Below are 11,928 nucleotides of genomic sequence, written 5' to 3' on the forward strand. Positions count from 1 at the left end.
CTGAGAAAGCTATAGGGAGGAATGAGCTAGTCCCCAAGCCTAAGCTGTATTTGATAGATGGAAGGACGAGGATTTGGGAGAAGGTGTGAGAAGTTAAGAAACAGCGTGTGTGAAATCATGAAGACAGAAAGTACACTGCAAGTTTGAGTAGTCTCACAGGGGAGAAGGAGGTGGTGGGGACTCAACCTATCCTGGTGTGCCATGCTAAGGAATTTACCAGGAGACTGTGAAAGGCACTGAAGTGTCCTTGTGGAGAGTGGCACTATCAGTGCCAGGAGCTTACAAAGAGCGGGATATGGTCTCAGCTCTTGAGGATTTTATAACTTTTTACTCATTTCCCATGAGCAACTAATTCTCTCTTCCTTCTCAGAATGGAGCAAAATTTAAAATTCAATTGCATCTTCTCTTGAGCCATCACCTCATTTTACAGAAACTCTAGGGTACCCGTGTGATTTTTTTTTTCAACCCACATAATTTCCACAAATTCCAAGCTTGCTGGGAAAGTATGCATGAGAACAATTTCTCTGTGCCTCCTCCTCTGGTAGCTTTGTGAGACTGGCCTGTCAGGTGCTCCCTCAGTACACCCTTCGCTGTTAGAAAAGAATCACAATGCAGGCCCTGGCTGCTATTCACTCTGTACACTTTCCAGCTCAGCAGAACAGCTGCAGATGCCGCTCACCGTCATTATTCATAACACAGCAACTTGTCTTGCAGACTCTGGGTGGATTTTCTGCATGCATAATGCCAAAGATCTTTTTAAATACAGTGCTGGGCCCCAGCCCTAGGATTTCAAGTTCAGTTGATCTGGGGTAGGTCTGCATTTTCCTAGGAAGAATTTATAGAGAAGGAAGAGTGCAACAAACGCGGACATCAAGGAGCCAGATAGGTAGAAGAACCTCAGTAAAGATGACAGAAGCCTCTGGAAGAGAAGAAAATTAGTTGCTCTGCCAAATATTAGGGAGATAAAAATTAAATTGAAAAGAGGCCTCTAAATTTAACTAGCAAGTTTTTTTGGCGATCTTTGAGAATATAGTTGCATCAGCGTAGTGGAGGCGGAAGCCAGATTTGCAGTGGGCGACCAGGAAATTTATCTATGAAGGGGACAAGGAAAACACAGGAAAGATCACTCAGTTAATTTGTTTGCATTCCAAATCTGTCGGTTGAAGTCAAGGAAGCGGCAAGTGAAATGGGGCAGGATACCAGAAAGACCCAAGAACAATCAGGGTGTCAAGAAGGCGAAACAAGAGCCGTGGCAACCCAGCTCTTCCTTCTGTCCTCCCTCATGCTCCTTGAAATCTTTTGCCTTGTTTTATGTAGAAATTTGTGTCTTTCTGCTCTTCCTAAGTTGTGACCTCCTTGAAGAATAGGGCTTCCTGGTGTTGTCTCTTTTGCCCTCTTTCCTTAATAGAGTAGATACCAATAAATATTCCCTAACTTAATAAAGGTATGTTGACAAAAATGCAGAGTCCCCAACAAAAGATATATTGGGTCATGAAAAGTACTATAAAGAATAATAATGGAATAGAAAATAAGGGAGTTTGCTATTTTTGTAGGGCGTTGAGACAGTCTTGACAAAATTTGAGCAGAGGCTGAATAAAGAAAGGGGACACCCCATGGAGCGCTATGAAGGAAAAGCATTCCAGACAGAGGAAACATCAAGCACAAAAGCTCTGAAGCAAGTGTGTGCTTGGCATATCAAAGGCACAGCAAGGAGGCAAAGTGCTATCAAATCTACCTTTGGGACTGGAAGCAGTATAAGAAGAGGAAGTCAGAAACACAGCCCAGATGATGGAGGGTTTTGTAGGCCAGGGTCATTGTCAGGATATAAATGACATTCAAAGCCATGAGACCAAATAACACCTGGAGTATAAAGGCACATCAATATAGGGAGATCAGAAAGAAAGTTCCCACAAAACTACAAAGGAGATAAAAGGAAGCTAAGCAAGTGTTCAGAAGCTAACTGGAGACAAACTCAATAATAAAGAAATATAATATTTCCTCTAGCATATTAGCAAAGCCTATATCATAATAATCAATGCTGATGAAGTGCTTGAGGCAAACATTTTCATGTATAGCAGGCTGGAGTACAGACTGGTACAACTCCTCAGGAAATAAATTTACCAAAATGAATCAAGAATCTGGAAGACACACATTCTTTAACCCAGAATTGAAGGACAAGCAGGAATTCATCAACTGAACCAAGGAGAGTATAGGCATTTCATGCAAAGACAAGCACATGAGCAAATATCCCAAATAGTTAATAATATAACGTAGGAAAAACAGGAAATTAAAGGGAAAACAATTTAGTAGAAACCAGATTACAAAGGATTAGATGTGTAATAATCAAGGTTTTTGCATCTGTACAAACCCATCAAATTGTATACATTCAATATGTACAGTTCTTTATATCAGTTATACCTCCAAAAAACTGGAGCTTTTTTAAGGTTTTGGCTATTGTTTTGGCAGCACTGGGATTTGAATTCAGGGCTTTGCACTTGCTAGACGGGGCTCTATCAGTCCTTTTTGCTCTAGTTGTTTTTGACATAGGGTCTCCTTTTTGCCCAGGCTGGATTACTTTAGGCTTTCTGCACCATTATGCCCAGCTTTTTCTGTTGAGATGGGTCTAGCAACTTTTTGTCCAGACTGACCTTGAACTGGGCTACCCACTCACACTATCTGATCTACTGGGAGTCACCAAATCTTCACTTGTAGTTAAGCAGTGGTTAGAGAAACTCTTTGGCATGAAGATAATAGGTTTAAGTCACAGCTCTCCCATTTCTGGCAGTGACTATTGCTCAGTTATTTTCCCTTTTCGAGCCATTTTTCTTACACAAAAAACATGGTAGTTCCCCCCACATCTCAAAACTGTCATGAGGTTGACAGTAGGTAAAATAATCAACAAATGTTAGTAGCATAATTCTCAATTCTGTAACAAGGAGAAGCCAAATGACTGAATTGCTCAATGACTGTGGCTAAAGATGGCCTCTGATGGGATGTGGTAGGACAAAAGACATCCCAGTCCTGCCTTGCTTAGAGCTGCCAACCTACACACTACTTGTGCATAGGTAGATAGCAGCTACTCTTGCCTGGTGTCCAGCCTGCACTGAAGGTACATCTCACTCTCACCTTGCTACCTTAACAGGAAAGACACTAGCACCCAAGAGCAATTCTGTGTGGAGTGCCTGCATCATTCCAAGAGCCTCTTAGGTTCCCATTACATTTGATAACATCAAAGTTATGGGTGAACTAGGAAATATTCGTCATGTTTTTAAGACATGCTTATCTTAACATTGAAGATTTTATGCAAAAAGAAAATCTAGGGCAAAAGCTTACAGTACAGTTAGTAAGTTTTTCCTAGCCATGTTGTTTACTACAGGGATGTTTTAATGCCTCTATCAGTAAATCTGAGCAGATGTCAGCCGAGAACTAGAATTTGAAGTGTTTAGATGCTGCTAGGATATTCTGAATTCTGGGAAAATCCAAGTGCTCTGAAAATTCTGAAGACGTTAACAGGAACCAGTACTGAAGCAGCTGTTGAAAAACCTCTAAAGACAAACTTAAGATTCAGAAATGTATGATGTGGATGACAGAGTCAGCAGATTTTGCAGATGTGGCACCAAAGGAAGACACAGACCTACAGATTACTAATTATTGGATGGCCTCTGGGAGGAAGAGTCAGGAGAAAAAAACTTGGAAGATCAGGACCCAGATCTCATTTTCTAAGGCAATGACCCCAGTGGCTGCCAAAGTAACCATGCAAAGAAAAAGTGAAGAATTCCTAAATTTTCTTTTAAGAATGTTCACCTATAAAGAAAAGGAAAAATAATCTTCTTTAGTGCAAAGTGATTCAGTTTTTAAGACTGATTTATAAATATTTTCAATGATATGAAATACCCATGTGCACTAGTAGTTTACAAAACAAGGAGCAGTTGATAGTTGGAGGGTTTAGGTTCTAAAATTACAGAACTATAATTCAGGGGAATATCAGTATTCTTATTATATTAGAACAGTTTACGAGCTACAGGAGATTTCACATTCACATAGTATTTAAATCAGTAAAGAGAATATACAAAAGGAGGGGCTAAATCTGTACCCTAAATTTTAAGTTCTAGTTTAGTTGGAGTAATGACATAATTTTACATTTCCAAAATACTTCTTTAAGCAGTTGTATAGGAAAACTAAAGTTAATTAGCAGAAAAGATTATGAAACTAAAGCTGGCAGTTACTGAGTGACACCATGTCAGGTACTTTCTAAGTACTCCCATCTAATCCTCACCTATTACTCCCTTCTCAAATAAGGAAATTGAGTCATGTAGGCTAAGTAGCTTACAGTATCGTAACAAAACTATAGAGTCTGCCAGGCATGAGTGGCTCACACATATAATCCTGGCTACTTAGGAGGCAGAGAACAGGAGGATCGTGGTTCAAGGCTAACCCCAGGCAAATAGTTCTCACAAACATGAAAACAAGAAAAAAACCTGACACAAAAAAGGTAGAGTTGTTCAAGTCATAGAAGAGCACTTGCCTACCAATCATGAGACCCTGAGTTCAAACCCCAGTATTGCCAAAACAAAACAAAACAAAAAAACTAAAGAACCTAGAGGCTGCTATAATGAAAGTATGAACAGACAAGGGACAGGGATAAAGAGAAGAAATGGGCACAAATGATATTCAGGAAATAAAGGAGACAATTTTAAAACATGAAAAGTGAGGGTTATGTAGGAGTTTAAAGCACAGTGGTGCCATGAACTGTAATCACAATATATCACATGAACAAGTGATGTGTTGTTTTTGGAGGCGATGTGAGCAATGGAGGATAAATTTCAAACAATCTTCACTGTTCTTTTTTTTGGTAGTACCAGGGCTTAAACTCAGGGTTTATACCTTGAGCCACTCCAGCAGCCCTTTTTGTGTCAGTTATTTTTGAGATAGGGTCTCATGAACTATTTGCCTGGGCTGGCTTTGAACCAGAGATCCTCCTGATCTCTGCCTCCTGAGTGGCTAGGACTACAGGTATGAGCCACTGGCACCCAGCATTGCTTAGTTTTTTTTTTGATACCCCTGCCTCAAACCTTCTTAGTGTCAGCCAGCTTCTATTTGCAGTACTAGAGATCGAATCCAGGGCCTCTTACATGCTAGGCATGTTCTACCACTTAAACCATACCCCAGCCCACAAAATAATGAATTCTTAGGGCCAGTTAATACTATTTTAGGCATTCATTGAGATTCAAATCCAGACCTTCCACCCACTCAAATTTATCAGAGAAAACTCAAGAACACCAATCGGCTCTTTTCTCTATCCACTTTGGAGGGAGAACAGGAAACCCATGGTGAACCTGGGTTCAATCAGATAGGGTCATGAAACACTTGAGGCATGTGAGACGAGTAAAACTCCAAGGATGGAAGCTAGGACTGATTATGTTTTTAAATGGGGCAACTCCTGTTTCAGGTAAAATTAATAATGCTATGGCTTAAGTGTGTCACTCTCAAAACTTCACATTCAAACTCAAGGACAGAGCTTTTGGGATGTGTAGGCAAAGGGCCTAGCCTCTGCTTTCACTAGTGCTCTCATAAAATGGCTAGAGAAAATAGCCTAGCCCACCTTACACCCCTTTCCTCATCTGGCATGTGATAGCTTGTCCTGATGCACCATCTTCAAAGCGGAGGCCAGGCCCTCAGGAGGGACCAGACCTGACACTCACACCTTCGTCTTAGATTTTCTAGACACCAGACATGTGAAAATAAAAAAATTCTATAACTTGCAAACCACCAAAATTTACAGGATTTTTTTGAGGACAAAAAGACACTATTATTTTGTCCTATTCCATGAATAAAGGCAATTCATAACTAGTACATAATTCACCTGTGACCACCAAACAGAAAAAAAGCTTTAGTGGCTGGCAGGCAGGATAGCTCCAGTCCTAGAGCACTGGCCTGGAAGGGGGTTGAATGGACCAAAGTATACTCACAGCAGGGATACAGCGAGAAACTCCTTTGAATATCAATTTTAATATTAATAATGAAACACAAGACTGTAAAATAGGTACAGTGTAAGCATGGGGGTACTAGTGGGAAGGGGAGAGTGAATGAAGGTAAGGTATGTGGTTGATGGACTTCATGTACCTATATGAAACAAAGAAACCTCTTGCAATTGCTTTAAGTGGGGTGGTGAGGGGGCAAAGGGAGAGAGACTATGGGGGCAACATAACTAATGTACAATATAAGCCTAATCAGAATTGTCACTATGAATCCCCTCCTTGTATAACAAATAAATCCTAATTAAAAAATTATTTTTAGGCAGTAGACTTCAAAGGAAAATTCCTGATCCTTAAAATCCATCTATTTATAAATACAACAGATTATCTTCCACTTTTGAGGCAGGGTCTTGTTGGGTAGCCTAGGCTGGCCTTCAATTTACCATTCTCCTGCCTCAGTCTCCAGAGTGCTATGATTAGATGTGTACTACACCACACCATCTCTATAAACAATGACTTGGCCATTGTGTACAGGCAAGTGTACTTGTACGCTAAGCTACTTTACATCTTTAAGCAAGAAAAATACTTAATTAAAATTTGCTTTAAATATTTTTTTGGGAGGAAGAATACACCACATTTTTACTTGATTAAGAAATTTACACAGTCCAAAGCCTTTTATTTTTTGACATCCTTCATGCCATGAATTCATAGGGAATAGGTTCCAGCAGCTCAGGCTCCTTTCCATTGGTTCTCACAAAGTGTGCTTCTCTGGGTGGAGCAGGCTATTAAAGAAAAAAAAAATTATATGAAGCACTAAGATTCAACTTTAAAGTGTTCCTAGAACTAATGAAATAATACACACAATTCTTAAACTTCCCATAAAAAAAAATCAGCAAGCAAAGCTTTAGAAATTCTTCAAGATCAATACCCATAAACTCTGCCAAGCCAAGCTCTTACCTGGCGCTTCAGCTGAACCCAGGTTCCTTTCTCTTTGGCTTCCTTCTTTTTCTGATCATTTTCCTTCACGCGTTTCAGAAAGCTATCTCGGCTCTTTGAGTGCTTAATATGCTCAATACGCACATTAATTCTCTTGGCAAGAATCTTGCCCCTGGGGAAAGCAGAAATTCTTGTAAGTGATTTAACAAAAAACAATGGAAATGAAGAAGACTGTTCTGACAGTATCATATTAACTATTAATCTTTTATTAAGGACAAAACAAGGTGATGATGTGGTCATTAATTTTATCGGAAGAGGCCTTGAAGTGAACATCCCTGGCAGCTTGACACACTAGTAATTTAGGCAGAACAAGGATGCTAATAAATTAAACACAGAAAACATTTGTGCTACAAAAACTAGAACTACTTAATACCAAGTCTGTAAGACTATCTGATAAATCAATTTCAATTTGTTTCCTTTGACAGGTTACAGGACAAACACTCAGTTTGCCTGAGTTTTAAAAGGTTATTTCCTTTGCCCCACTTGAATGACCAATAAAGACATTAAGTCCAATTGGCAAAGTGAAAGGGGGTAAGTTTCAGAAAACTAATTAGCCATAAAGCACTATGCCATTACTTACTTAACTTGCTTGTTCACAACAATGCCAACAGCATGCTGGGTAACATTGTAGACTCTTCCAGTTTTGCCATGGTAACATTTGTGGGGCATTCCTTTTTGAACAGTGCCCATGCCCTGAGTAAGAAAGGAGACAAATGTTATTCTAGCAATCTCTCCTCCTTTCCAACCCTAACTTCTACTAGGAAACCAAGACATTTGAAGATTTTTTTTTAGATGGCAATTTAAGAGCTTTCAGAGCCGGTGAAATGTGTTTTTCACATTGCTTCAAGCAATCAAAAAGACAATCATCATGAAGCTCAGAGTGCCAGGGCACATTTAAATACAGGTCACAAAAGAGCACAGCTTTCACTGGAGGTTTACCATTAACTTCTACTACTATTTCCTGTTTTATAGTTTACCTTGATATCTACTATATCACCCTTCTTGTAGATTCGCATGTATGTGGCCAAAGGAACAACTCCTGAAAAAAAAAGTAATTTTATTAGCTTTCAACACACACAACAGTGACAGTTAATATGGATTTTAATATCTTGCTAACGGGCAATTTCTTTTGAAGCAAAATCAGTCTACAACATTGTAACTTCTGTCCAATGTTTAAACCTGCACCATCGTTAACTATCATATATCTACAGCCTAACCTTCACAACTAAATTAGAGTTATGAAATTTAATTCGTTTTATTCATTACAAAATATACAAGGCATAAGGTATTTGTATTATACAAACCAAAACCCTTATTAATAAAAATATAAAAGGAAGCTATACTTACTCTCAAGGAGGATCAATCTACTTACCATGTTTCCTAAAAGGCCTAGAAAACATGTATCGGGTTCCTCTCCTCTTTCCCTTTGTGTTCGTCATTTTGGTGGATTACTGAAATCAGAAAGTACAGTAAGTCAAATAACTCAAAGTTGGCATTTGTCCCTTTATCAAAAAATACCATTCATTTCAAATGTTTGTATTCTAGTAGTGAGGATTAGGAAACAATCTAAAACAGCTAAATCACCAAATCACTATTTTAATGGACTTCTAAAAAAACCCCAAACCACTGTAGCAAATAAGGTCTTTGCCAAAACGGTACAAGTTCTATAATACTAATCCTAAACAGAACTGGATATTAGAAGTGGCTGGGTTGGTTTTCTTTGTGGCCACCCAAGATGAACTGATTCTTCGGGAAAGTGACACCCAAAGGCTCCACCACCCAGCCTGATTGACTGCACTGGAAATGTGGATAGCAGGGCAGAATCCACTGACATGAAGGCTTCTGGACTGGATGCTGTTGAGCAAATGAAGTGTAAGAATTAAAGCAAGATGAGAGAGGATCCTGTCAAGAATATGGTCAAGCAAAAAGCCTTGAGGGTTTTAAAGCAGAAACGGATGCATGAGCAGCATCAGCACAACCTTGCCAAACAGTCCTTTAACCATCTGATCACTGAAGGACACCAAGACCACGGATGATGCAATAAAACCGGGAATAAAGGATCTGAAGGGATCCACACAAGTGAAAAATTTATCCAATTGAAAAGACAGCTAAAGAATATGATGGAAGGTGCAAACAAAACCCAAGAAGCACTGAGTTGCAGTTTTGGCACTCCAAAATTAAAAGATAGGATCTGCACCTATAACTACAGGTTTTCCCACTGACAGAATAGCAAGAGTCCTGGTGGACAAATTTGGATCGCCAGATTCCTGCGATGACTTGCATCATTCTGGTACGCCATACAAAATGAATAGGACTAGGAACTATTCCCAAATTTTCCCTAACAGATTTTGGGCTTGTTTCTTTGAAGGAAAGGTAAATTATAGTGCTCCCTTTTTCTCCCCATTTATTGCTTGGAGAAAGGTCTACAGGACTTATTTTCATTCACTGATATGAAGTAAAACCAAGTAGGTGAGAATCTTTATATTCTGTGACAATGTAACACTACATGTCAATGTGATCTGATAAAAAAGAGCAATTATTACTGTGTCCAATATTGGAGCATGATTATCACTGTTTCTTGAGCGGCTATTTTGGTTTTAGTTCCTCAGTATTACAGCTTGACTTGTATAGAATAGTGATTATTTCTTGGTATTTAACATATAGGACACTTACTTACACTCAAATTATTTTCAGAAACAAAAGCCAACTAGCATACTTTAGAATGTTAAAGTCACTGAATTACTAACCAGAGGATAATTTATCATTGGACAACATGACAAAACTGGGCCTTGCACTTTCATGCTGATTAAAATTGCTTTTCTCATTAACCTATGTTTCTGTGATAGTGTCATCTACTTCCCTGATAACCTCTCAACTCACTTCATACTGCTTTTGCTCATTTATTTACCAGAAAGTGTGTATAGAGTAGAAAGGGTAAAAGGAGGAGGAACCAATGGGGTATTTGATATTCTGCCACTTACTTGCTGGGAGACCTACATACATTTAAACTCACACCCCCACCTATAAAATGGGGTAACACTTTTATAACCAAATGAGGTAATGTCCACACAACGCACTCATCAATTTTTGCTCAACAGTAACTGGGAGCTAACTGTATCATCACCCAAGAATTCACCTGTATTTATAACCTTTCCTTTTTTTCCCCCCAAAGACATGGTTTTGACCAGTCTGGTTATTCAAGGGAGAAAGTATCCTTAATTAATTACTCTTCCAAGGCAAAATAGCGCAGTCAGGCTTAACTTGTTGATAGTGTTCTAATATAACATCAGTTTCTTCGTTTACTAACATTCCTCACAGAATGAGTCTACCCAAAGTATTTTTCACAAAAAATGTGTGCCAAGAAGACATGCTTTGCCTAACCCAGCTCTGCTGAATCAAGTCATTTTGTGGAGCCATAAAGCAGCAAAATCAGTGATGAATCTCTCTTAATACATGCCTACTACCTAAATAAAACACTGATGTGGGCTAGAGGCATGGCTCAAGCCATAGAGCGCCTGCTTTGCAAGTGTAAAGCCCTGAGTTCAAACCCTAATACCGCCAAACATAAAAAAAAACAAAACATTTTAGTGACTACCTTAGGATAACTTTTCCTTCCTCCGTTTGCCATCCGGAGCCAATTATTTTTTAAATCTGAAGTTGGCTCATGGATTAATGATGACTCAGCGACACCCACCATGCTCTCCGACCACGAGCCCAGGATTCCAGATAGGCTTCGCTGAAGTCAAAACCCATACCTGTTTTTTTTAAACTCGTTCCTACGACCCCAACCTCTTTACTCCACAGCATTCCACGCTTTAGTTTTAGGTCTGGGATAAAAACGCCACTCTGAAAGGAGGTGAAAAAGCAGTCGGCCACGCGGCCCTGCAGAGCTCATGCGAGGGCCCGGGATACCCAGGCTGAAGCCACAGGAACAAAAAACCGACTCTTTCAGATCCACTCGAATAGCTTCAGCCCCAGAAACCTGCTTCGTTTTCATCTGAAACTGAAGCGGGGCGCGGCACTTGCAGTCCGGTCCCCGGTCCCCGGCCCAGGCCCCATACTGCACCCATCTGGAAAGACAAAGCCTAACCGCCTAAACTACTTAGCAGGATCCGGACGGGACAAACAGTCTCGCTACAGGATTAATGGACGGCTTCAGCAGCCGCAGGGATACAATTCGACCGTGCCCAACGCCGGGCGCCGGGAGCCACGCGTAGGCCCTACCTGGAAGATGGCGGTTCCGGCCGAAAAGAAGGAGGAGGGGCCACGACGCGCGCCTTACAAGGGCCTTTGGGCTGCCCGCGGCACTGCCTTCAGGGAGCGCCAGCCGAAAGCAGCTTTCCAAGGGAAGGGAGTCGTCTCTGAGAACCAGAAGACTCTATGAGAATATTTTCCTTTGTTGGAAACAAGAGACAATCGGCCAACAGATGCTGATAATTGTATCAAGTCAGACAGCCCGGAAAGGGGCCTTCAAAGTCGTCAAGCAAGACGCCGGCGTCCCAAGCGCGCTGACGTCAGCCGCTGCGTCACGCCCACGACGGAAGCGAGCCTGGGTCTGTATCTACCCGGGGAAGGTTGTGCCGGGTATTGTGGCGTCAGGCGTTTTAAGGTGCTCATAGCTGATGTTTATTTGTTTGCAGATTCGAGTACGTGGGCACAAAAGTCAGCTTACAACGAAGCAAGAATCTAATCCAATCTGAATGCCTAGAGAAAATTCACTCCTAAGTATATGTTCTGTAGGCTTTGGTACATGGACCAGGTTATTCACAATAGCATTGTGGGTAGAGGCAGAAAAAAGGAACGTCCATCGATAAGAAGTTAAAATCATTAAAATAAATCTAAAACATGGGTTATTAACAGGATATTGTATACTGGTAAAACAAGACAACTCAGAAATAGGCAAAAGAGGAAGACGTCGAATAGTGCGACAACTCTCAATTTAAAGACAGAACAAAGC

At 40.4% G+C, this 11,928-nt stretch overlaps 1 protein-coding gene and 2 non-coding genes across 3 annotated transcripts; all 3 read right to left on the minus strand.

Annotated features, from left to right (window-relative positions):
- Positions 1-6,630: 6,630 nt before the first annotated feature.
- On the minus strand, positions 6,631-11,271 carry Rpl21 (ribosomal protein L21). Its single transcript, XM_020176820.2, has 6 exons — positions 11,196-11,271; positions 8,344-8,422; positions 7,949-8,010; positions 7,552-7,664; positions 6,933-7,083; positions 6,631-6,757 (listed from the first exon to the last, which is right to left on the minus strand). The coding sequence occupies exons 2-6, from the start codon at positions 8,408-8,410 to the stop codon at positions 6,668-6,670; spliced, it is 483 nt and encodes a 160-aa protein (XP_020032409.1). The 5' UTR covers positions 8,411-8,422; positions 11,196-11,271; the 3' UTR covers positions 6,631-6,667.
- Positions 7,379-7,506, minus strand: LOC141413230 (small nucleolar RNA SNORA27). The gene has a single exon (XR_012438030.1). It is a non-coding gene; the product is annotated as a small nucleolar RNA SNORA27 (small nucleolar RNA).
- LOC141413191 (small nucleolar RNA SNORD102) lies at positions 7,777-7,847 on the minus strand. Its single transcript, XR_012438000.1, has one exon. It is a non-coding gene; the product is annotated as a small nucleolar RNA SNORD102 (small nucleolar RNA).
- Positions 11,272-11,928: the final 657 nt, after the last annotated feature.

This window comes from Castor canadensis, chromosome 10 (assembly GCF_047511655.1).
Source record: "Castor canadensis chromosome 10, mCasCan1.hap1v2, whole genome shotgun sequence".
Lineage (NCBI taxonomy): Eukaryota > Metazoa > Chordata > Mammalia > Rodentia > Castoridae > Castor > Castor canadensis.